Raw genomic sequence first — 27612 nt, forward strand, 5'->3', positions numbered from 1 at the left:
TCAGAGTCTGTCATTTTGAAAGCTACAGTCTCTAATATTTGGTCTTTTATTGACATAAATCTGGAGGATACATGGCTCAGTGCTGCATTCTGCATCAACTGTAGATAGACAACTGCATCATCCAACCAAGCAAATACTGAACTACAGTAAGGTTAAAGGAAATAGACATGGATGACCCTGAAAAGCATTGGCCTAACTTTTTTAATATTTTACTCATATTCCAGAGTTAGCTGAGGTTTGGATCAACAACTGTTCCCACAGTACATTTTTGGCTGTATGTTCTAAGTTAGTTGACCATGGTCCAATGTTAGAAGTATGAACAGGACCAATTATCACATTTTTCACACATTTTTTTTATTGACAATCTTTACAAGAGTCAAAAAGGCATGACTGACATTTAGGATAAATGCAGAAACAATAGAAACAACTGAGAAAGCAGTGATAAGAATAAGAACACTATAGGTCAACAAGACTGATGAAAAATAATAAACTTAAACTTAAAGATAAAGGGACAAAAATAAATGGTCAGTCAGGTATCAAAGTGCATATTCATATAGATGTTGGACGTTTTTAATATAACAGCATTTCACATATTTTTTATATAATGTAATTTCATTTAGACATCAAATGTAGGTGTTCTTTTTAAGAAATTACATTTTATATTTTTATATGTTAGAGTTAGAATATTGTGATTATTGCATGTTATCCAATACTGGAAAGCCTCCCATGTTTTATGGTCTCAGTGTTTGAATTGCAGAAAATAGAACTATTATGGTGTAAGAGGTCATTACGAGGATATATCTTGTTCAATATCTTAAAATGAATTTCTTTCGCATTTGGGGGACTGGATTTTGGTTCTTACCTTTATTAGACAATTGTTGGTGTATTCTCCAGAGAGAAATAATATGGTCAAGTGGTACACACAGGGGTACAAGCTATAAAAGAAAAGGGCACATCAAGTATCAAGCCTTACTGGAGCAGGACTTTGATCCAGTATGGATGCAGCCTCTAATAAGACTTCAGATTGATTGTGAGGTGAGTAATGAAGTGAAATGATGTCTGAGGTCCAGCCTTAAAAGGAGGAACTCAGGAGGAGTGGACCACTTCAGCAGGTGTTTACAAAATATTATACATGAATTATTATTATCATTATTCTTATAATTATTATTACTATTTGTAAACAGAATATGGTTTTCATATAGAATATAAGTAATCCATGTCTACATGATGTATGACGTTAAATAACCTTCTTTAGAGGTGTGATACATTCTTTAAAATGTCAGTGTTACTTGATCTGTACAACAACGAGGTTGTCATAGTTACTGCGCTACGTTTACAAAATAAATATTTGGTTTATTATAAAATAAATAAATAAAAATCAAAACTTCAGCAGGTGTTTAATGACTGAAACTTGTTATATTGGAATTGATAAATGAATTGTTTCAGTTTGTCATGTTTTGTTATGTTATGCTTTGGAATTATTTGATTGGTTCAGCAGTATGGATGGGCGGGACCCAGCCTGTACGGAAATGAACCAATGAACACATCACGTTTCAGTTGTCGTCACATTTTCCCTACGTGGAAGCAGGAAGTGTTTTCCTCCCGGTCTTCCGGGTTGGAGTTCGTGTAGGAGCCGAACTTGTTGTGTCGGAGCGATGGCCGAGGATCCTGCGCTGTCTCTCCGGGTCTCGGAGATTAAGAACCCGGCGGGTCTTTTCGAGCGCTACAACACAGACGAGATTCGCGGGATCGAGCGCAAAGTCCGCGGGGAGATCGAGCAGAAGAAGGAGGAGCTAAGGCAGATGGTGGGGGAGCGCTACCGGGACCTGATCGACGCCGCCGACACCATTGGGGAGATGAGGCAGTGCTCGGAGAGCGTCGTCCAGTCCATCCAGGACATGCACCAGTACTGCCACCGGCTGAAACAAGGCAAAGCCGGTGTGAGCGGCTGCAGACAGGAGGTGAACGCTTGACCTGATTGCACTTGTGTCGGTGATACACCTGCATCAACTGAGGAACACTAAACTTCATTTAAAAATGTGGCAATTCATTGTCATATAAATTATATGCAAATATTCACCGCAGTTATATTGTTACTTTACACGTAATGCGACCCATCAGCTGATGTGACCGTTATAGAGCTCATCTGTCAATAATCAGCTAATAGGAAATGTCCTGCATTAATCACAGCAAAAATATCCACCTCTGTTCACCTGCAGTGGTGAACTGGTGGATCACTACTGTGCCAAATTCACCAGAACACTATCTAACACTTGTTCTGCTGGTGTTTGTGTTTGCTGACTTCCAAAGGAGCATTAAATCTTAATGTTTCTGAATGGAAATTGGGGACTTGTCCTCATAAGAATGGATAGCACTTAGTTTAAATCAGGGGTCTCCAACATGTGGGTCACGAGCCACAAGCAGCTCACCCCCTGTTTCAGAGCAGCTCACATAAAGCTTCAGAGACTATAGTCTGTACAAACCATGGATGTATAGTATAGTTTAAGTAACACAACTTCACTCAGTCAATCTGCTTCTAATCAACTAAATCAAATGCACAGTCTTCAACACCAAATCATTATTTGTCAGTTGACTGTCAAATTAGTTATGATGTCAAGTTTGTTTGCATCAGATAGAGAGAGAGATAGATAGCTATTTTATAGATATTTTAACTTCCTGTTTGATATAAATCATTGATGAACTGACAACTATCACTGATCACTGACTGAGGAGCTTCTTCTTCTCTGGTTTCTAATCAGATTTATGGAGGTGTATTTACAGTGGTGTCTGTGTGTTCAGGTCTGACTGAATCATGACTCTGATTTTTGTGTGATGTGAGTTTCAGATGATTTTTGGATGTTGATATTTGATGACTTATTCATTTGATTTGTTGGGGATCAGTTTGAGTGTTTTGATACAATATGTGAATAAATGTGACCAGTAATATAAGACATGAGGAGCTCACAGACCCTTTGAGACCCCTGAGTCAAACCAGTCAACTTTAAAAACGATTCTGTACTATTGGATGTATGAAATGAAATCCACACTCATCTAATGCATTATAATATTACTGTACATCATTACATTGTCTTGTGTTTGTGTTATATCATTGCTTGTGTTTTCACCAGACATATAAATGTGTATGTGTCTCCACTTGTAGAGCCAGAGGCACTGGCAGGAGAAGTTTTACACCATGGCCTCCCAGATCAAGCTCCTCCTGGAGATCCCAGAGCGCATCTGGAGCGCCATGGAGGCATCCCAGTACCTGCAGGCCACCCAGCTCTACCTGCTGTGCTGTCACCTGCACAGTCTGCTGCAGCTGGAGACTGCGACAGGCGGCCATTACAGCCCCATCCTGGCCCGCTTCCCCATTCTGGTCCGACAGGTAGCCACCACGGGACACTTCAGGTATTGGATGTTTTTTATGTGTAGCTCCTTTTACACAAAGTCGACATGTTGCTGCTCCTGTGTGTGATTTTGGATACCATGGTCCAGATCTGTTAACACAGCATCAGCATCTGTCCTGCCATGCTGGCTTTAGCTTTTACCCAAACGTCGATTTGGCTCTGGCCCTGTTCAGACCTGTTCACGTCTGTTCAGACCTGTTCACATCTGTTCAGACCTGTTCACATCTGTTCAGACCTGTTTAGACCTGTTCACGTCTGTTCAGACCTGTTCACATCTGTTCAGACCTGTTTAGACCTGTTCACGTCTGTTCATACCTGTTCACATCTGTTCAGACCTGTTCACATCTGTTCAGACCTGTTCAGACCTGTTCACATCTGTTCAGACCTGTTCACATCTGTTCAGACCCGTTCACGCTGTTCAGATCTGTTCAGACCTGTTCACATCTGTTCAGACCTGTTTAGACCTGTTCACGTCTGTTCATACCTGTTCACATCTGTTCAGACCTGTTCACATCTGTTCAGACCTGTTTAGACCTGTTCACGTCTGTTCAGACCTGTTCACATCTGTTCAGACCTGTTTAGACCTGTTCACGTCTGTTCATACCTGTTCACATCTGTTCAGACCTGTTCACATCTGTTCAGACCTGTTCACATCTGTTCAGACCTGTTTAGACCTGTTCACGTCTGTTCATACCTGTTCACATCTGTTCAGACCTGTTCACATCTGTTCAGACCTGTTTAGACCTGTTCACATCTGTTCAGACCTGTTCACATCTGTTCAGACCTGTTTAGACCTGTTCACATCTGTTCAGACCTGTTCACATCTGTTCAGACCCGTTCACGTCTGTTCAGATCTGTTTAGACCTGTTCAGACCTGTTCACATCTGTTCAGACCTGTTCAGACCTGTTCAGACCTGTTCACATCTGTTCAGACCTGTTCAGACCTGTTCACATCTGTTCAGACCTGTTTAGACCTGTTCACATCTGTTCAGACCTGTTCACGTCTGTTCAGACCTGTTCACATCAGACCTGTTCAGACCTGCCCACATCTGTCCACATCTGTTTAGACCTGTTCAGATCTCACCAGTGGTCAGCTCTAAGTTTAGGTGTAAACGCACCCCCCCCCCATTTCCATGTTCATATCTTTTATACAGCATGGCGAGGCGGCCTACAGACTCTGTGAAAGGGGCTTGTGCCTTTGATTAAACACATGGTCACAAAAGTGAAACTTTAAAGGATTTAAAGGAGAAACTCCAGGCTTCAGAACCAGGAGAAGTAGTGATGGATCCACATGTGACAGTTAGTGAAAGCTGTGTGACAGGTCAGTCAGCAGCCTGTCTTTCTGCAGATCCACCATTCTGCTGGACAGCAGATCTCTGCTGCGGGGCCGGGCAGTGTCAGACCAGGCTATTGCTGAAGCTCTGGTGTCCACCATGCTGCTGGAGGGCAGCTCACCACGCCAGGCCCTGGCTGACTTCTTATTGGCCCGGAAAGCCTCTATCCATCAACTGCTCAACCAACCACAGCACGGTATTCTACCATTTATAACACCTGCTGACGTGTGTGTGTTTTTGTGCCAGACTGTTTACAGTATCTGTCAGAAATGTGTACCAGTTGATAAAGATGTTTGTTTGTATCCAGGTGCGGGGATCAAGGCTCAGGTATGCAGCCTGGTGGAGCTGCTGGTCACCACTCTGTTCCAGGCCTATGCTGTATTCTACCTGCCCCCAGAGGGAGGCCCTAGGCCAGGGGAGGGGGCCCTGAGCTGTGGCATGCTCTTCTCTATCTTAGAGAATGTCACCTCAACCACCCCTGCAGGTAAACAGCTAGGACATCCTGGAAGTTTGGATTCTTTTGAAACAAGCTTAGACCCCAATGGTCTCTGACGTTTCCCTTTGAAATCCAGGCTGTTAGTTCAGTTGCCACTCCCTTATTAACATTTGTTGGTATAGACACTACATGTCTTACATGTCGTGTATTGTTATGTTGAGGATAAGTTAGATTAAGTAAAGAAAGGCTGTTCTATTATTTGGCATGCAAGTGGTACTATGTATGTTTTTAGGGCTGTTCTAGGATCATTTTGAATGAACAAATACAGAGGGACCGACTACTCCAGGAGACAAAGACAGAAAAAAACCAAAAAACCCTGCTCTTACAGTTAATATAACAATAAGCACCAGTCAGGAAATGGATGTTTACAGTAAATTACATTTACCAAGAGAAGCAAATGTATATACATATATACAGTACATATACAGACATACCGTGTGTACACATCATACAAGACATACATGCACTTACGTAGATGCTTTAGTCCACTCTCATAAATAAGACAGGCATGCTTGCTGCATTCTGTCAAAGACAGACAGTAAATTTTATCCTCTCCAGATGTAGCAGGTTAGTGACCTCTGCCATCTTCAGTTTTCCAAAGTGTTACAATGATCCTCTTTGCAGTGACCGTGCAATATTGTTGTATCTTTTGTTGCAAGTTGAAGGGTGAATGGCAGTATATGGGTCTGGTGTAATAACACAGTTATTTACAGTAGAAAGGCATTTGAAGATATCTGACCAGAATTGGTTTACTTTGGGGTAAGACTGAAGGGGTGTGTTTTGATGCAGTAGTGTTCAAAGTGTTTAAATACAACACATTGAGTGGAAAGTAAGAAAAACCATTCACACAAAGTTTTTAACAGTGTGTCGATGCTTGTCATTTAATGTCTTCACCTCACTCCTCAGTTAAAGTCAGGAAGGTGCTGCAGGAAGAGACGAGTACAAGCAGCTGGTTCAGGTACCTGCCTACGTCCATCACTGAGTTCCAGCCCGCCCTTCGCACCCTGGCTCAGCCAATCCAGAGAGAGCAGCTGCGGGACACCTTGCAGCACTGGATTGATATGTAAGGATACTGCTTATCTTTTTCATATTACCTGCTTCCTTTGCCTTGGATGTTTTTTTGAAGTTTGATATGACTGTCTAATAGTGTACAGCAGAACATGGTACTCACATGTTTCTGAACACACACAGAGCAGAATCACAGTCAGACCCCTGCTCCTGCCACTTTTTCAATAGTATAGCGAATACGATACCACTCTCAGTTTATATACTGATGTCTGGCTTTCTTATGCATCTATGTGACTCATTTAGATCACATATAGTGGCTTTGATTTACCACACCAGCACAGAGAACCAGGGGCCAGTTGCACAGAGCACTTTAAGTTTTCTACTTAAGTCTGACACTTAAAGTTGAATTTCTCCTTAGCTGAGGGAGCTACTTAAGGGTGTTGCACAGAATAACTCAAAAGGTTTCCTTTGTTAAGGAAAAATGTTAAGGCATTTGCAGCAATGAAATAGATTTTACAGTGGTAAAATTCTGCAGTTTCCATGGGGACCATTTGTTTGCTGCATTAGCGCTTGTGATATTCAAGTCAATTTTTATTTGTATAGCACCAATTCACAACATAACTTATCTCAAGGAACTTTCCAAAGAGAGCAGATCTAGACCTTCTCTTTATAATATTATTTACAGAGACCCAACAATTCCCACCAAGAACAAGCACTAGGCGACAGTGGCAAGGAAAGATTTCCTTTTAAGAGGCAGAAACCTTGAGTAGAGCCAGACTCAGGGTGGGTGGCCATCTGCCTCGACTGATTGGGTTAGAGAGAGAGAGAGCGAGAGTGAGAGAGCACAGAGGAAAAGAACAAGAATGTACAGTGATAGCAATATTAATAATAGTGATAGTAGCGGCAGTAACAGCAATAGTAATGAAATGGCAACTGTAGTTCTCCTACTGATAAAAATAGTAATGACCGCTAATAACATTAATAATTATCATTATTAATTATAGCAAATTTTAGCAGGTTTAGCAGCAGGTGTGTAACAGGATCACGGGGGCAGTAGGTGGTTTGCAGTTGTAGATCCAGACTCTACGGTTGCAGCTCATACAGCACATACAGCTGAGTATCATTAGCATAACAATGGAAATTAATTCCATGACTGCGAATAATTTGACCAAGAGGTGAAATATAGAGAGAGAAAAGCAGAGGGCCAAGAACAGAGCCCTGGGGTACTCCATGTTTCACAGCACAGTATGTCGATATAGTGTTATTATAGGAGACGCACTGTGTTCTGTCATATAAGTAGGACTTTAACCAGGTGAAACACTGAATTATCTTTCAAGTCGGTCTAAGAGAATACAATGATCTGTAGTATCAAAAGCTGCAATGAGATCCAGTAAGAGGAGCACAAACGTGGAGTCCAAATCCATGGAGATCAGAAGATAATTTACATATCATCTATATCGTAGGTTAAAATATCTGTATCATCTCACACAGTTGGCCAGAAGAAAAAAATGTCTAAAAAAAATTACATTTAAGAGGTGTGCCTCTCTCATCCCCCTGTTGAGCAGAGCAGCTTACACTCACCCAGTTGATCGATGGACATGAAATAGTTCACCAATAATTGACTGGAAAGATCCTGTAGCATAAAACTGCAGAGTGATCATTAACTGGAGAGGAGATAGAAGAGCACAGTGGAGGGATCAGCTCTAGACAGACAAGTCATAAACTGACTGCCGATCAAACCTATAGAGCAAAATCAATTCCTCGTTGTTGAGGGTCCATCAGGTTCTTCTGATCGTGGAAAACTCTTGTTGAGATGTTCATCCTCTTCATTTATCATCATAATCTCAGACATGTTGCCGGTAAGAAAGAGTCAGAGGTACCTTAAGTTTTTTTCCTTAGTTTGGTTGCTAAGGTTTCCTGTGCAGCGGTTTAACTGACTTTAAGTCATTTCTTAGGAATAAGACTAAAATAAGGAGAAAACCTTAAATGCCTGCTGGACAACATCTCCCACCCCATGCAGGACACTCTGACAGCACTGAGCAGCTCTTTCAGTAACAGGCTGCTGCACCCACGGTGTGTGAAGATGAGATACCGCAGGTCTTTCCGTCCTGCTGCTGTCAGACTTTAAAACAAACACTGCACTCAGTGACCTTAGACACCAAAGACTGACAATCCACCATGTGCAATACAAGTCATCTACTGCTACTTTTTGTATTTTGTATCTTGTATATTTAGTATTTAATTATATATTTTATTTTATTTTATTTTATTATATTATTTATCTTCTTTAAGTATTTGTTTCTTGTCATCTGGCAATCTGTTTTTCTTTCTTTGTACTGTCCACTTTGCTGCTGTGACACGGGAAATTTCCCCACTGTGGGACTAATAAAGGAATATCTTATCGTATCTTACTTCAGTGAACATTTTAAAGAAACCTTAAAAAGAAGACTTTAGGGTGTTTTGTGCAACAGTTTTTATTTTAAGGAAATCATAAGTCAGACTTTAAGGAAAATCTTAACTTTTACCTTTTACCCCTGTTCTTCCCTGTTCTCTGGTTAATGCAAAAATTCAATGATGTTCATCTATTGTTTTGAACCCAGCACTGATTCCATCAATACAACAAAGTCATTTTGTAAATGTAAATGTAATTATTTTCAACCCACTTTTCACTCTGAAACTCAACACTTCCTGCACAGATGTTTCCAGTAGATGAAGGTCAATATAGAGGTTTTACAAAACACCATGGTGAGACATACTGATGATGACAACACTGCTGACAGTTTCTGTTACTGTCATTGTTGCAAGAAGGCACAGGGAAGACATCACAGCATGCCTGCCTTCACTGCAGTTTTCTTTTGTTTTTGTAACATTTTGTTTTTGGCTTTTGTAACAAAAGCCAGGCTCCTCAGAAGCAGAAGCCAGGCTCCTCGTGTGTCTCCCTCTACACTGGCTGTCCTGACAGTGTTCACTTTAGCTATTGACATACTGCAGTGCAAACAGTGCAAGCGGTCATCACATTCAGCAAGAGAGAGAAAAAAAAGAGAAAACTTGCTATGGATCCTCACAGGTCCGCTTCATCTCTGCTAATGTCAATAGGGATATTGCAGGGATTTCAATAAGTTAGACTGTAGAGATGCAAGGGCACACCCAATAAATGTGCATAACATCAGATAAACAAAATTTCTGCTTTTACATAAGTCGTGAGCTGAAGGTTTCACAACTCCAGGTGCGAACCTCAGCTCAACAGGCAGCAGGATAAACTTCCCTTTGGGTTGAATGATGTGGTGACAGGCTGTAGATTTGCACATCTTCAACTCAGCACGTTGCAAAATACTCATTATTGTGAAAATTTGAAAATGAAAGTTGTTTCTCCATTTTCTGATTAAAAATGCATGTGGACTTAACGGAAGCTTCACAGAGTATTAACACACACAGAGACTGTGCAGAATGTAAAGTGATTCCCAGTCAGCTATCCTAAACTCTTTAACAACCAGCCTACTTGTATTTCTGGTTTTATTTATTTCATGTTGCTTATATAATGGTTCTTTGAGTTTTCAACAAAGCTGTGGTTCAGGTCTGATCAAATAATGTTTCTGTATTTCAGCTCAAACAGCAGAAAATTGGATGCAATAGCATGATGATATCACTTACCCTGATGTTTTTGGCCTCAATAACCATAGCATGAAAATACTAATTTGCAACATTCTTCATCATCCAGTCGACATGATTTCTCTTACTGCCTGTATGCTTCTTTTCATTGCACTGAGTGGAAATGGATCAAAAGAAAAAGTGAGAGCAGCAGAGTGGTCAGTATGACAGGACAGTCATAGTGATGGAATTAGTGCTATGAAAATGCACATTATACTGAATTTATCCTGGAAGAAATTATAGTACAGGTGTTTTTTACATGGCCTTTATTTGTGCTGTTGATTACAGTTTTTCTCAATCACTTTGATGCAGTTCTCACATCAGAAACATCATTCTCACCTCTCTTAATGCAGTTCTCAGAACAGTTCATCATTTCCTCACACACATTAGCATTTCTCATTGTATTTGTACAAGCTTCCTTTGTATCCACACATAGTTCACTACTAAAGACGTTTTCTCATTGTGTTGATGCATTTCTCATCTGACTCTGACAACTCATGAAAACAGTTTGTTCCTCCGTCAGATAGAATGACAGACCTCTCACTCACTTTGATACTGTCCTGCAGCATCAGGGTTTTCAATCAGATCACTTTAAACATTCTTCAAATATGTATGAGAGAGCAAGGCCAGTCTCTCACACACACACACACACACACACACACACACACACACACACACACACACACACACACACACACATATATACAGTTTATGTGGTGTGAATTTACTGTATTATAATTGAGTCTAAGTTTGATTGCATATTTTTCTATTTTTGAATGCATAGTTCCATGTTTATCATTTTGCTTTCCTCGGTTACAGCATTCATATTCTGTGAATTTACAGATACCGTTTTTTTACAATTGCTTTCACACCATTTTCTAAACTAGGTCTTATTTTTCCATAACTCTACACACAAATCAATAAATTGCTCACACAATGCAAAGTGCCACAAATCTGCTGCAAAATGAAACACTGCATTGAAAATATCATAAAGTAAAAATACCAATGCAATGTTGGAACAGCATATAGTTATTTTCCCAACATGTTACTGTTGTAACTGTAGTTTGTGTCTGAACAGTTTTTACTATATATTTTCTGCACTTCAGCAGTCAGTCAGGTTTTTATCAAAACCAACTTGAAGCTCTGGTGAAAAGGTTTAATTCATTAGTGACAATGTTGAAGTGATTGACTGACTTTGCATGTTTCAACACGTGACAAGGTTTTGATTGTTTTAGAGGCTTTTGCACTGGTGAGTCAGTGTTTTAGGAACTGCATTAATTGTTCTGAGAACTGCATTAAGAGAGGTGGGAATTACTTTTCTCATCTGTGAACTGCATCAAAGTGGTTAAGAAAAACTGTAACAGAAATTCAGCTTTTATTTGAAAATTTCCAGTGTGTGAACTTTATTGATTGAGTAAGAAGTGTCAGGATGCTTTCTTGGAAACAACAACTGTAGTCAATCATCAATCATCTAAACTGTCATTGATCATTTGTCTATATATGGCTAATTAATCAACTGTTCTCTGATGTCTCCTCTCTTCTCAGGTGTAAGGAGGACATCTGCCGTGGTGTTGGCAGCCTGTTAGTCTATGTGAAGAGCCTGAAGGGGCTGGCGGCCATCAGAGATGCTGTGTGGGACCTCCTCTCCACAGATTCCATCAATCAGCACTGGGGCACTGTGTGCCAGCACCTGCTGGAGCGCCCCCTGGCGGTCTGGGATGACTTCCTCCAGCAGCTTTTCCTTCAGCGCCTGCAGGTTGGTGCTCTTCTAGCTCGACAGATATTAGAGCGGTCAGCTGTTTCCAGCATCTCAATAGGTCTGTCCATTGACTGTATGTATTGGTGCTTTCTGGGATGTTGTATTCTGTGTCACCACACTGTCACGCCTGTCTGCTGATGTGATAAAAAGTGTACATGTTAGTACAAGTATAATGACTCTTTCCTCCCATCCTCAAGGCCATCACAAAAGAAGAGACTGAAGCCATCTCAGCGAGCTCTGTCCAGCTCCTCAGCTCAGCTGTGAGGGACCTGGAGGGCCAGACCATCCACACCTCCTCAGGGGCCAACCCTGTCTCCAGCCGCGGGGCCCAGTATGAGGTAGATGTGGCCTCATTCCTGTGGTCAGAGTCCCCAGGGGACCTGCTGAGTGATGCAGGGTGGGTCAGTGTGAGCCAGCGGGGGCAGCAGCAGAGGAGTGGCCTGGCCATGAAGACCCAGGCCCTGACACCTTGTGTTCAGAACTTCTGCTCTTCCTTGGACGCGAAGCTGAAGGCCAGACTGGATGACCTCCAGCACTACCTTCCCTCCCAGGACACAGGTAGGTGCAGCTCACACTGAGCCAGTGTCTGCTAGTCTGCAGACAGTTTAGACAAACTTATTGATGGAAGGTGGTTTGTCAGTCCTGATTCATTGATTGTTGGTCATTAAGTGAAAAACCTTTGAATAGAGAAAAAAAAACAGACAAAAAAAAAAACATATACATTTATACTCAATAAATAAGCAACAAACATTTGTAGATAAGACATCCACCATCAATGCCGTACTTCACATCACTAGTAAATAAACTAATGTTTTTCATTACTCTCAGCTTTTCAGCTCAATATCAGTATTTTATTGCATTTTACCAACCCAAACATTTTAACATGAAGCATTCTAGTTACTGTTTAGTTATTATTAATTATTCCACCATGTTTTCTTGTTTTCATGTCTTCTTCTCCTCACCAACTTGGACAGACATGGGATATTTTTGCATATGGACTAAAAAGTTTATTGTTTGAACCGTCCCTTGTGGCATAAACCTGACGCTACCTGGTGCAGCAGGTTAAATCTTCACCATATAAAACGTACTAACAGTCTCTCAAATTGTGAGTCCAGCATGCGTCTCACCAGCTCCCTCTCTGGACTTGTATGTATGCAATCCTGCACAGCTGTACACAGATGACACAGGTCATACGGATCACACATCACACATCATACAGATCACACAGATCATAGATCACACAGATCACACAGATCACATAGATCACACTGATCATAGATCACAGGTCACACAGATCATACGGTTCACACAGGTCACACAGATTACAGAACACACATGTCACATAAATCACACAGATCATAGATCACAGATCACATAGATCACACTGATCACACATATCTGTAGATCACAGTTCACACAGATCACAGCAGCAACTTCTCTGAGCTGCCTTTATCCTAGCATTGTTCACTTCATTTGTCTGTGACACTGTGTGGTGCTTCCTTAATGCTCCAGGCGGCACTCCAGTCTGCTCCCAAATATCCCGTCTGTTAGTCATTACTTTATTTATTTCTTTATTTTTATATTTATTCATTTAATTTATTTATTTATCTCTTCTAATAAGTTTTTACTTATTAGGGCCCAAGCACCGACCCTGGAATTGCTCCATTTATTATTAGTCCTGAATGAAAATCTACTTTTTGAGCCTAAAAGCTCAAAAACTCATGGTCTGGTTTTCACTTGATTTACAGGAACATCATGCATGTTGGCTGTGACAGGTGGCCTCCTGGTGGCGCCCCCGAAGTTCATGAAGGGCAAGGGCCAGCATAACACTGCTTGCAGCTTTAAATGATATTTAATACTGTTTTCATACTATTTTTCATCAGCTAATTTTTTCAAGAACTTTTTTTGACTTGACACTTAAGTCTGGAGCCCCTGCAAAATACAGACAGTTTAACATTTCTTAGACCTTTGCTGCAAAGGGTTTACCTCAGGAAAGTCATGTCTTCAGAAAACAAATAGTCTTAGCTGTTAGTTTTCTTGTCTAGAAATGGATAATAAGGCCTGAGATGGCGTGAGGAAAAATAATGTAAGGACCAAAGTGGGCACCGGTCATCTGGGAAGCTGTTTAGTAAATGTAGTAGAAATCTGTGAGGGTGATGACAGAGGAAACATCAGGTCAGTACGGTTTATCCTCCGGTTTGTTTCAGCAAAGCAAAGTGACATTTTGGTCTAAAGGTGGTGTCAGAGCAAGTTTCAATGGATTTTCAAAAAATGGAAAGGGTTCATCTTCTGAGGAGCATGAACAGTAAAATGAAATGTCAGTCTGCCTTTTGAGATTTGAAGAACATCTAGCCGTTGGCTTTCAACACCCCTGGACATGGATAACAATGTTGGTAATGAGTGAAATAACTTAGAATTAACCTTTTCATCTAGAGTCACTGGCTTGTCATAGTTACTATTTGTCCAGTAAACTGTTTGGACATATATTGTGCCTGAGGGACAGAGGTCCACAGCTCCAGGACTTGAGTCACAGTACAGATCCTCTGGTCAAATATGACTCCAGTACAAGTGAAAGTTGTCAGATTGTTACTTGAGTTAAAGTACTGGAGTACTTGATTTTAAAGTACATTTTTATGTCAACACATTGTTGTATTGTTCAACATTTACAGAACCTAATGACTCTGAAACAACCTACTGACTGACTGACTGACTGACTGACTGACAATAGAACACAACTGAATCAACTAAAGGAGGTCTTTGCTGTTTTCATATTTCTTTTTTAAGTCGGTGATGAAGTCTGGTCTTGGTAAACACAGAAAGCATTTCAAACTAAAGGAATCTTTCTTTATTTCAAAACCTTCAAACACAGACTTCAGATCAGACCATGGTCTCTGGTGCAGAACCTTCTGCCTCATCTTTATCTAACGTCGCCATCGCTAGGACACTGACAGGTTCAAACATGACTGACAGTGGAGGAGTTGGCTGTGATTGGTTTTTCTCCTGTGATGAACACAGTGTATGGTCTATCTCATTTTCAAAATAAAATAAAATTCATTCACTGACTGACAGCTCTGCTTCAAAGTAAGAGTACTTGAAATGAAATGTAGAGGAGTCAACAGTACAATATTAGTCTTTAAGTGTAGAGGAGTAAAAGTCAGAGGTTTCTAAAAAAATAAAACTCAAGTAAAGTGCAGATACTGGAAAATATACTGAAGTACAGTACTCAAGTAAATGTACTTAGTTACTGTCCATCTCTGCTGAGGGATTAGCACAAAATTTTGCACACACATTGGTGGATTACAGATCATGTGACCTCTGACAGTGCCACACGCCATTTAAATATGTATTGATATTATGTATGTGTATCTATGTGATATGTGTTTTAGATAGTGAATAGTGATGAATGTTATCCTTTCACGCTGCAGGGTCTGACTCCGTGACAGTCTCCTCCTCTGGACCTACTGAGGGCTCGTCACCATCCTCATTTAACCGTTTCATGGACTCGCCAACAGTGGAGGAGGCTTTGCGTGAAGGCTCCCTGGCCTGTGTTCGCCACATCCTGTCCTCCATCCGCTCCAAGTTGGCTACAACCTCACCTGACCCCAGCCCCAGCCAGCTTAGTTCAGTCCTGTTCATGGCCAGGCTGTGCCAGTCCATGGGTGAACTCTGCCTTAACCTGAAGCAGTGCATCCTAGGAAAACAGAGCGGTACTGAGGCCAGGACCAAGGGAACCCCCAGGCAGGGCAAGAAGCTGGGCAAAGCCAGGGCCACAGCAGAGCTCAGCCCCACACAGGCCAAGTGGGCAGGTCTGAAGGAGGAACTTCTCAGCTGCAGCATGGAGGCCTATCGCATCTGGAGCACCGCCCTCTCCAAAGTCAGAAAATGTCAAAATGTAGATGTGTATCTGTGAAGTTTTATTTGTTGTATGTTGTATAAAGGAGGTTTTGTGTTGAGTGTTGACATCTGAGACAAAAACAGAGGGAGATAATGCACCTTTAAATCATATTGGAAATGTTGTGAGACCTGCAGAGTTACACTGTGCTGTGTGGTAACAGGAGCTGCTGGATAAGTTTGGCTCAGTGCTGCATGCAGAGTCTGCCGGTGCCATCCTCACAACAGCAACAAACTGGGAGGATCTGGAGATCCAAGAAGAGGCGGAGTCGGGGAGCAGCGTCACATCCAAAATCCGTCTTCCAGTCCAGGTCAGACACTAAGTTTCACCTCCAACACGCACAGGGCACACAGTGATTTTTGATTCCAGTCAGAGATTTGATGGAAAACTCTGTCTTCTGCAGCCGTCCTGGTTTGTCCAGTCGCTGCTGTTCCAGCTGTGTGTGGAAGTGAATAGGGTGGGGGGTCACGCCCTGCCCCGGCCCACTCTGCAGGAGCTGCTGCAGGCTTGTCTGGATAAGGCCCTGCAACACTACCACAGCCTGTCACAGCAGGCCCGCAGCAAGGTCACTGACACACACACACACACACACACACACACACACACACACACACACACACAAACACAAACACAAACACACACACACACACACACACACACACACACACATACACATTGTCGATTGCTGAGGGACCTGTCTGGCTGATATTCTCATATTCTTCAGTTCTCATGTTTTTCCAATTCTGTAATCTAGGAAACATGTTGGGGACAGTAATCATTTTCATGATGTTTGCAAAGAAAGTTGATGGTTGAGTTTGAGGCACAACAGTGAGAGGGAGTAAAAAGGAGAGAGAAGGGAACAGGAGGAAGAAGAGGCAGAACAAAGAAGGAAAAGAAAGTCTGGCAAAGAGAAGGAAGGAAAGGGAACTGACAAAGGAAATCAGGCTGGAATTATCAGGATCACCATCAGCTTCATTTGTGAATTTCTCTGCTTTGTTTTCCTCTGCCACTCCATCCTCTAGGATGGTGTTTTCCCCATGACTCAGAACAGAGCCCTGCAGCTGTTATTCGACCTTCGTTACCTCAACACCACACTGGGCAGCAGACAGGAGGAGGGCAAGAGCTCCCGGTCCCATCAAGACCCCAGGTATCTGTCCTCAGCACAAATTTGTCACATGCAGCCATTTTGGTGTGTCATCGGTGAGGCTGGGGAGGCTGTAACCTACCGCAGGGCTCATTAGGACCGCACATCAGAGGTGTCTTTTGTGTCCTGCCACTACACTACATGGTATGCAGGACATTATGTTGTCATGCTGCATCTGTCATTCTGACTCTGGGGACTCATCATTGTCAACGCCCTCATACATAAGTTTACATTCTGATGAGGAAACTGATCTGATGATTTTCCAGAAATTGTTGTAACTCCTTAAACCTAACCAAAACGTTTCAAACTGATACTAGATGTGTATTAAGACAAAGATGTTGGTATGAAAAATCTTTCCTAATGATAACGAGCTAATTAGACCTTAAACAGGATGAAGGTGATATTTTTCTTGAACATAATTCTCAGCTCAAGAACAATGAATAGAAACTTGACATTTACACCATAGGTATCCAACACAGGTACCTGCATAAATCTGCATATTAATGAGGCAAAACAGATATTTGGTGACAAACAACTAGTATTGTCAGCATATGTGTTCTGTTGTCATGGAGATCATGGTAGGACATAAGGCAGTTTCTCTGAGTGCTCAGCTCTCTTCTGCAGGAAAGCCCTGACCGCACTCACACAGTTGCACACATTTGGGATAATATAAGAACACAACTCAACAACATATTGTTTTAGATGTTTTAATGTGGAAAAGTTACAGATTAGAAATTCAAAGCTCCAGTGGAGCAGTTGTGGTTAAGGTATTTGTTCAGGGTGGTAATGAGAGAGGAGCAAGTGCTGCTGGGATTTATCCTGACAGTGCATGTTAAACAAAATATTAATCATAGCAGAATATTTTTTTTTGTCTGGAGAGGAACTTTAGTCAAGTCCACTGCATGGTTTTTTGCTATGTTTATACATGATCTCAAATTTGTGCTGGTCGGCTGAACTGTAAACAGACACTGTGGCATGAAAAGTAAGTGGAAGAACTGACTGCAGCTGCAAAGTTGATCCGTGGCATTTCAACGTCAGACTTCAGTGTTTAGCTGCAACAGTTGCTTGGTTACATTACAGTTTTTTTCAGTTGCTAACAAGCGTTTGTCCAACCAGTTGTCACATTTTCAAAACTCTAAACACAATTAGCACAGCATCGGTCTTTTGTGGCCATACCATTCACACATTTCATGTCGTTTTCACACAATATGCAGTCAGTGAACACATTTCCACAATGCTTACATTTTCTTAACAGACAAGTTATACCTCCCAACAAAATTATGGATTGTTTTTCTATTATTTACGAATGTTAACACACAACATCCCACAATAGCAAAAACAATATTCCAAACCTTAGATACAGTATAAAAACCTCTGCTTCTGCAATGATATCAGTTCAAAAACAATATATCTCAGCTGATAATAAACAAACAATTGAATAATTGACACACAGCTGATTTATGTTGGGTAAATTGGGCCAACCACAGCTGATTCCAGTCCGGCTTAGACTCAGTGGCAGGGGTTATTTTTTTCTATTACATTGACACTTATACAGTAAAAGGAGGACTTTGAGGAGTGATGTTTTTGGAAACAGAAACAAAAAGACAAACACTGTAATGTCTGGATGAGGAAGAGTAAGAGCAAGGGGCCCAGGGAGAAGAGCAAGCCCAGTGAGAGATGCAGTGAGAGGTGCAGGAGCAGTGAGAGGAGCAGGCCCAAGGAGAGGGCAAGGTAGAGGTGTAAGAATGCGTTGTGGTGGCATTCCAAGGGCTGCAAGAACAGTAGTCAGTGATGAAATTCGTGCCACTATCATTGACCATGTAATCAACCACGGTCTTTCACTAAGAGAGGCTGGGGAAAGAGTGCTCCTGTAGTAAACAGTAAAGGAAAAAAAAACTGGAATGCTTTTGAATGTGAACATTACATGTGGACGTACAGTTCCCAACCAAGAAATTTAGTGTAAAAACAGTGGATTGCATGTTTTGCATGCAAATACCTGTAAAACTGAAACATAAAAGTCTATGCAGTTTTTGTAATGTCAACAATAGCCAGTATTTTGAAACCTGGTGTACTTTGATTGACTGCATGTACCTTGTGAAGTGAAAACAAGTGTTATTCTTTGACATAATAATTTAATTTTGAGTCAGATTATCAGTGTTTTGGTAAAGTTAGTGTGTGCAGAGAAAGATGTGTTCTATTTTGAAATGAAGAGTTAACAAAATGTGTTTTTGAGAAGAAAATTATCCATTTGGCCATTTGTGTTTTGTAGGTGTGAGTCTGTGTTAAGAGTTTAGAAAAAGTATCTGAAGTATGGGTAAGCGCTTGTCTTTCACAGGTACTTTGGTGGACCCACCCACAAGAGGTTAAATACCTGGGTCCTACTCCATTTTCTTGGTCAGACTAGTGCGGACTAGAGAGACCAATACATGATGAACTGATGAAGCCGCTTGGATAAGAGGCGAAACGTCTTCCACAGACAAATACAAGTCCAGTTGCCTTCGATTCAATTTGAGAGAGAGATAACTATGACCTGGACGAATGAGAACATTCACAGACAGATTGTTAGCGATTGAAAAAAACTGTAATAAGGTTTGGAAAAGTTCCTTTTGTGTGTGAAACATATACAAACAGGTGTTTTTTTCCAGCTGTGTTTCTTCATGGTTGGTACAATAGTTTTACATGGTGTCCACTTCAGTGTTCTGAAGCTGTTATTGTTATGTGTCTTCCAGATTCCACGAGGTCTGTGATTGGCTGGAGAGCTTCATCGACCCCTTTGACCTGGACGTGTTCACGCCTCCACTGAACACCAACCTCAACCGCCTGTCCCAGAGGACATCGGTACTGTCCGCCCCTGAACATTCAAACACACAAATTCAGAGCAAAGACAAAAACAGTCGAGCTGTACACAAAACAAATCACCAAAATAAATTGGTATTGAAGGAATTGAAAGTCCATTGGCTTGTAGCAGATTAAACTAACTCAAACAAACCTCCGCCAACCAAACCAACTGTGTTGCAGACAGCTAAGACCTCTCTCTCTCTGTCCTCCTTCACCAAACACCTGACCTATCTCTGTTCTCCTGGCCACACCCCCTCTAACAGAAAGTTATTCTTGGCATACACACTAAAAGCATGGGTGACAGGGATAGATTAAAATCTAGGGTTTAACCTTGCAAAGGTTTCTTTAATATTAAACTGCCTAATTAATTGATCTATATTATTGCCCCCATGTACTTGTGGCTGTGTCACAGTGTGGTGTTGTGTTTCAGGTGCTGCTAGGGCTGCTGACAGGCTCAGAGAAGCAGTTCACCTCACGGAGCAGCAGTCTAAACTCCCAGGAACCGTACAACATCCTGCCACTGGCCAGCAGCCAGATCAGGTCAGAGGTCAATGCTAGAAGCTCTATGTGGCATTAATAAGTCATTAAATTTGTGACATTAATCTAATTTGCAGAAACAAACCACACTGTCACTGAGATGATGTGCAGCGACTGCTGGTCCCTCATTGCACTATTAGAGAGGAGGTCTTTACAGGTCCTCTTGGTTTCTAGTAACCCCAGATCTGACCCAGGAGCTGAGTCTTAGAGTTGGGCTTTTATAAACATCTGTAAACAGAAGTAATGAATACAACACATTTTTGACTGCAGAGGCACAAATGACATTTAGTCCAGATAAGGTGTGAAAATACAAAATAAATGGATAAAGGAAGTTCAAAAGTCTTCATCTAACAAAAGAATCAAAATGTTAAATAGTGTTTTGAAGCAGTTTAAAGCAGCTACAAAAACCTCACTAAGTAATGACATGAAATAGATTCTAATTGTGTGAAATTATTATTTAAATCTGATTTAAGAAGCACAAACAGCTTCTTGATTCATGGTGTCAGGTCACATTTCAGGCAGAAGCTATTTTGATATTTATAGGATATCTATATTTTTTGATGAGATATGATTATACATCTCCACCATGACTGTTGTGTCCTCTGCAGGTTTGGACTGCTGCCTCTCAGCATGTCCAACGTACGGAAGTTCAAGTCTGAATCCAGGAGTTCTGAGGCTCCTCAGCAACTGGTGAGTAACACAGCTGGGACCTGGTTTCTGAAGTCGGTCTGAGTCCAACTGAGCTCTTGTTTAGGGGATTTTAGTTTTGTTGTTTCATTTACTGACAGCCACAGTGTATCTTCATTTTTCTGTTTAATTGTTTTGTTCCACTGGTCTGTCTGTTACACCCTCTGCCCTCCAGCATTTCTGAGTGCCAGAAACCCAGGCAAGTCCAACACTGCAGGTTGATATATATATATGTGTGTGTGTGTGTGTGTGTGTGTGTGTGTGTGTGTGTGTGTGTGTGTGTGTGTTGGTTGTGTTGTTAGCTGTTCCTTGGTTGATTTTTGCTGCAGTGTGAGAGTGTATTATTAATTGATGAAAATATTCTTGAGGTTGGGTGGATGGAAACTAATGGCTCTGCTTGGGCTCCAGTAGCTTGAGATCAGACAATAGAATTTCTTTGGGCAGTAGTGACCTGGGACGTTCTCACCTGTTTGAGTGGATGGTCCTATCTTGAGATACACTAATTATAACTGAAGTCTGTGTTAAGGTCAGCACAAACACAAACGACAGATGTTTCTGTGCAGCTCAAGGTCAGATTCATCCAGAATTGGATTTTTTTCCATTAAAGACTCTGGACACATTGGAAATGGTCCTGTTTGCTGCCTCACCAACAGTCACATAATAAAATACATGTCACTTTGCTTTGGAGTAGAGCCAGACCGATATTGGATTTTTGGGACCGATGCTGATACCGATATCAGGCAGTAAAAAATATTGATTAACACTTGTGAAAAAGATATGTCATGAAAGCAGGATATTTTACAGTTTAACAATAAACTCTATTGTCCAAAATGACATCAGTGCACTGAAACGGTAAACTTCACTGGGAATTAAATAAAATAACTATAAAAATAAATAACTCTAAATAAAAAACAAAGAACAAATATGTATATATACAGTATATATTTAACTTGAATGAAAACAAAGGATCAAATATACATAAAATGCTGCCTTTATAACTTGACTGGACCCGAGCATTTCCACTGCATTATTGCTTAACAAAAGTATCTGTGAAATCGGCTGATCAGTAAATCGGTCTGGCTCTACTTTGGAGCTATTAGAAGCTGAATTTTATCACATTGGGTAGCTAACTAGTCTAGCAGTTTCCCCCTGCTCCAGTCGTTGTGCTAAGCTAGACTAAACATGTCATCTGTACTGGATAAAGTTGATTTCTACTCCAGAGTAATTCAGGTGTCCTGTGAGTCTGTGGCTCGGGTTTCCATAGTAACACTTACAGTGATGGTGTGAAACTGTGTAAATGTTGCTGCCACTCACCCTTAGTCAGTGTTTACCCCCCCATCATGTGACGCCAGACCTGTGATTACCTGCACCAATGAAACAGTCTATCAGAGTCATCTGAAAATTCAAATATAATTTGTCTAATGAGACAAGTGTACAGGACAAAGTAAGTTATTCTTTGAAGTTGGCATCGCATGATCAGAATATTAATAAAAGCATTTTGATTTGTGCAGATTCTGCTCTTACTAAACACTCGGCTTGCTGAAGTGGTGGCCTGAGCCTTTAATGGCTTACATCATTCAGTTTTATCTAACCTTTTAGCTATAGAGCTAAACAGCTTGATATAACACTGGGGATCCTTTGCAGTGTGTTAGCATGGAGCACCAGGGCCAGGATCCACCCAGCCCCTATCTAGACCCATTATGCTACGTATCACGGCCCTGATTTGAGTTCAGAGTTGTGCTGGTCTGCTGGTTTTACTTTGGTGAAATGATTGTTATCTTCATTACCACAACTGCTGTCATTTTCAGAGGACACTGAACGCAGCTCAGAGCTTCTGTCTTCATGAGCAGTTTTCTTTTGATTTACCACAATCAAAGAGGCAGACACCACAGCAGAACAGGCTACTGTGGTTACAGCCTGCTATGCTAACATCAGCTAGTCAGCCTACTGGAGCGTGGCTGGTTGATGAGGGAGGACCTGCAGTTTGCATGATTGACAAAGAGGAAACTCAGGCTCACATGCATGATGTCCTTCCTCATGGGCCGGCTTCAGTTCTGCCTGTGGTATTTGTTGATAGTAGTGCAGAAGTAAGGATGAATAATAACTTAGCCAGTGTCCATCACTGTTCTGTTCTCTGCACCTTTATGTTTTTTTCATTAGTACCACAAAGAAATGTATGAAACATGAACTGGTCCATAGAATCGAAGAGACACAGACACATTCAGATGAATTACCAGTAAACTGTCATTAACTTTTAATAACCAACCTGCTTCACTTCATGATTTACTTTTAGAGCAGCACACTTGAAACATACTTTAGGATTAACTTTTCACATTGTTAGGTGTAATCTCTAAATGCAGTATTTCAGAAAATGTGATGATATAGTAATAATATTGTTAACGGCAGTGGTTCCCAAGCTTTTCCAACTCATGACCCACTTGAGAATCTTAAAAATGTTGGCAGCCCACATCCATCCCCGTAACAATACAATTTTAATGATAATGATTGAACATTCAGGACTGAACTGAAGCAGGAGCTTAGTTCAGTTTTTCTTTTTTTTTTTGATGGGGGAGGGATCACCTGTCGATTCACCATCTGTCTCTTGACTCTCTCACCTTTTAACTCTTCCTATTGCTTTTTTTTCTTTTTATAATCACATCTTTTCATCAAAATTATAGCCTTCTGTTTTGCAAATGATTTGTCGGGCCATTTGCAACACCTTCACAGCCCACCAGTGGGCCCAGGCAGACAACCAGTGGTTTACGGTAATGTCTTTGGCCACAATAATCACAGCATGAAAGTCTGATTCCAGCACATCTCCAGTTTCCATCTGCTGGTACCTGGAGATTTTCTGCCCTCGGGGCATCATAAATATTATATTCAATGTTTGGTCTTCAGCTGATGTAGAAAACTACATCAGATGTAAAAATGACCAGAGATAAAGCAGGATTTCTCCTTTGATCACAGACTTGTTCTGTCACTGGTGCAGGAAGAATACTAGTGGATAAAACTGTAGTCTCCTTATACTGTGTATCTTCAGGTTTCCTGCAGCATTTTAAAAATCAAAAGACTGAACAATGTGGAAATCATTTCTTTTACTCAGACTTTTGTTATTGTTCTCCTGTAAACAATGTTTTAAAATAGGGGCAGAGTAGACATTTCAGTCCGGGCTAGTCATGGAAGTTCAACAGCACATAGGTGACAACAATAGAAACAGCAATAAAAGTACTAAACACCTGCAGCAGCAGTATTAAAGAGCCACACTTTGCATGTTGGTAGAAATAATTATTACTTCCTATGCTAAACAAGAATTTCATATTAATTCTCTGGTAACCAGAGGGAAAATCACATGTTTTTAGTGTTTTGTAGAGCACACTTTTTAGCCCTTATCACTACATTGATGCACTGGCAACAAATTGCAGCAAGTCCGCATAGCTTGTAGTTTTTGGCAACACATTTGTATATATTAGTATATTTTTTTGTCGATTGATGTTTTTTATTCTACGTCGTTGTTTCGTCTGACGATGGAGAAAATAATGTACACAAAAGAAGAACTCCTGGCTTTAAAGTTTACCAGATATGGAGATAAACATCCCATACCGGCTGAGCTGAAGAAGCTGTACCATGGATGCAGAGTCGGGGCTAAGTTAAAGGCTAGGAGATTAAGATATAAGCCTTTTCTACCATCGATCCTCATGGGAAGTGTCAACTCCCTGGCCAACAAGTGTGATGAACTGGAGGCACTTGTAAAGAACCAGCGAGCATATCGTGAGTGTAGTCTCATGTGTTTCACGGAGACCTGGTTAAACAACAACACTCCCGATCGTTGTGTGGATTTACCCAGCTTCACTGCAGTACGAGCGGACAGAGACGCCAGAGCAAGTGGGAAGAATAAAGGTGGAGGACTGGTTCTGCTTGTGAACAATAGATGGTGCAACCAGGTCACATCACAGTGAAGGAGAAGATCTGCTGTCGGGATATTGAACTGTTGGCAGTTGGTCTTAGACTGTACTATGTACCGAGGAAGTTCTCACACATCGTCGCCATTGTTGTTTACATTCAACCGCGAGCAGAGCCTGTAGTTGCATGTGACGACATCCACGAGACTGTTACAAGAGTACAGACCCAGCAGCCTGATGCATTCATTGCAATATCGGGGGATTTTAACCATGTCACTCTCACCTCTCACCTGACTGGCTTCACTCAGTATGTTGACTCTCCCACAAGGGAAAATAAGACACTGGATCTGTTGTATGCAAACGTCAAGGAGTCCTACACTGCTTCAGCTCTACCACCACTTGGCAGATCAGATCGTAATCTGGTTTTTCTTCAGCCTTCCTACAAACCCTGTGTACTGAGGCAGGCTGCAACCACCCGCTCATTCAGAAACTGGACCCCGGAGGCCAGTGAGTGTCTAAAAGACTGTTTTGAGTGCATAGATTGGAATGTACTGTTGGAGTCGCAGGGAAAACAGCAAGGACCCTGACCTTGATAAAATGGTTGAATGTACCACGGACTACACTAACTTCTGTATGGACACTGTAATACCAGCAAGGACTGTACACTGCTTTCCAAACAACAAACCCTGGATCACCAGTAACATCAAGACCCTCCTCAAGCAGAAAAAGGAGGCCTTCAGGGATGGAGACAGGGAGAAGCTCAGGTGTGAGCAACATGAGCTGAAGAGGAGATTAAAGCAGGCGAAGGAGGACTACAAAAGGAAAGTAGAGAGGAAGCTGCAGCACAACAACACCAGAGAGGTGTGGAAGGGGATGAGGACCATCACTGGCTATAAAGAGGAAAACAGCCAGGCAACATCAGGTGATGTGGACAAGGCCAATGAGTTCAACCTGTTCTACAACAGGTTTGACACAACCTCACCTGTCTCTCTCCCACTGCTTCAGTGCAGCTTCTCCTACGGCATCTCCTCCACAACCTGACCCTGCAGCTGCAACTCCCTCCATACTGGGGTCAAGTCTCCTGTCCTTTACAGAAGAGGAGGGAGAGTTCAAGAGGCTGTGTCCTGGAAACACAGCAGGCCCGGACGGTGGTGGTCTGAGGCTGTTAAAGGACTGTGCAGCCCAGTTGCGCTGAGCCTCTCCAGAGGATCTTTAACTTAAGCCTTCAAACAGGGAGGTCTCGGTCCTGTGGAAAACATCATGTCTTTCTTCCGGTACCTAACGTAGGACGACCGGCTGAGATAAATGACTACAGACCGGTGGCCTCACATCACACATCATGAAGACCCTGGAGCGGCTGCTTCTCCACCTTCTGAGGCCACAGGTTGAACACGTCCTGGATTGTGGATTACCTGACAAGACGACCACAGTACGTCAGGCTGGGTAACTGTGTCTCAGGGACAGTTGATGAGCAGCACTGGGGCTCCACAGGGGACTGTTCTGGCTCCGTTCCTGTTCACCCTGTATATGGCCAACTTTAAAATACAACTCTGAGTCCTGCCACATCCACAAATACTCGGATGACACAGCTATTGTTGCGTGTATCAGGAACGGGCAGGAAGAGGAGTCCAGGGATCTGATGATGGCCTTAAAGTGAATGGAGCGACAAGAACTGCCTCCTTCTGAACACCTCCAAGACCAAGGAGATGGTCATCGACTTTCGGAGTCTAGGCCCACCCTTCAGCCAGTCAGATTCGAGAGAAGGACATTGAGGTGGTGCACACTTATAAATACCTATGTGTGCACCTGGATAGTAAACTGGACTGGTCCCTGAACACGGATGCCATCTACCTGAAGGGCAGAGCTGGCTCTTTTTCCTCAGGAAACTCAGGTCCTTTGACATCTGCAGTGAAATGCTGCACATGTTTTATCAGTCAGTTGTGGCCAGTTGTACTCTTTTATGCTGCAGTCTGCTGGGGCAGCAGCATGTCAGACATGAACACAAAGAGACTGGACAAGCTGGTCAAAAGGCTGGGTCTGTGCTTGGCAGGAGTCTGGACTCAGGACTTCTATCTATCTATCTATCTATCTATCTATCTATCTATCTATCTATCTATCTATCTATCTTATCTATCTATCGTGAAGTTAATATTGAAGCAATATTCTACCTGCGGACCCGTTTAATGCCAAACTATGCATAACCACATCTTAAAAATAAATTTGTGTCTGTTAACAAAGCATTACCAGCTTGGAACGAGTGACATGAAACCTCAACGCCATAATAGAACAGATCTACCAAAATGAACTTATTGTTAATTTTTTTTTTTTTTTTTTCACTAGTCTTAAACCCATTATCTTCAAATTTAATACCTACAACAAATTTACAGTAAATATAAGACATTTTAAGATCTTATTTTCCTTTTTACCGACCTGCGGGAACCCTGATCCGCTGGCTATGGCAATGACCTTTCATGTTCAGAGCATATTATTTTCTTTGTTTCTTTGTTACTTTGCATCTGCCTGATGTTGAAGACTCTATTTTCCACATTCTCCTCAGGATGAATTGTAGTAACTCACTGAGTGGTTGAAATGTCCAGATTCCAGGAGAGGGACCTCCAGGACTGTGATACTTAGCATGACAAGGGTCAATGGACAGTAGTTTTATAAGTTCTCATTATTAATTAACATGACCAACAGGACAGTCTACCAAAACCTGATCAAACCTAATGTTTCCTCCTGTCTCCTCAGGCTCCTCCCTCCTCCACAGCAGACAGTGAGGACAGCTTCCGGCCAGGCAGCCTGTTCAGACAGCTCGCTGACCAGGACGAAGACACAGCAGCTCCGTCTTTATTCAAACTCAGCTGGCTGTCTGGCATGGCCAAATAACCCTTTGTTGCTTTATTGCTAGACTTTTTATTTGCCTTTGCATAAACTTTGTAAAGATAATATGTATACTAATAAAT

General features: G+C 41.7%; 1 protein-coding gene across 1 annotated transcript; it reads left to right on the plus strand.

Moving 5' to 3' along the window:
* Positions 1-1609: 1609 nt before the first annotated feature.
* cog1 (component of oligomeric golgi complex 1) lies at positions 1610-27612 on the plus strand. The gene is made up of 15 exons (XM_022764956.1): positions 1610-1961; positions 3161-3408; positions 4756-4937; positions 5049-5225; positions 6144-6300; positions 11439-11649; positions 11850-12210; positions 15078-15526; positions 15708-15854; positions 15948-16109; positions 16567-16691; positions 19418-19526; positions 19957-20066; positions 20672-20753; positions 27398-27612. Exons 1-15 carry the CDS (start codon positions 1656-1658, stop codon positions 27533-27535), a joined length of 2964 nt encoding a protein of 987 aa, XP_022620677.1. The 5' UTR covers positions 1610-1655; the 3' UTR covers positions 27536-27612.

This window comes from Seriola dumerili, unplaced genomic scaffold (genome assembly GCF_002260705.1).
Source record: "Seriola dumerili isolate Sdu_G_001 unplaced genomic scaffold, Sdu_1.0 BDQW01000609.1, whole genome shotgun sequence".
Taxonomy (NCBI): domain Eukaryota; kingdom Metazoa; phylum Chordata; class Actinopteri; order Carangiformes; family Carangidae; genus Seriola; species Seriola dumerili.

What these genes read in the sequence shown, in the direction of transcription:
- cog1 (XM_022764956.1), top strand. Translation starts at nt 1,656, where the DNA reads ATGGCCGAGGATCCTGCGCTGTCTCTCCGGGTCTCGGAGATTAAGAAC. An exon ending in TGAGCGGCTGCAGACAGGAG is followed by an intron (nt 1,962 to 3,160) that starts GTGAACGCTTGA and finishes CTCCACTTGTAG; the next exon opens with AGCCAGAGGCACTGGCAGGA. An exon ending in CTGAGGCTCCTCAGCAACTG is followed by an intron (nt 20,754 to 27,397) that starts GTGAGTAACACA and finishes CTGTCTCCTCAG; the next exon opens with GCTCCTCCCTCCTCCACAGC.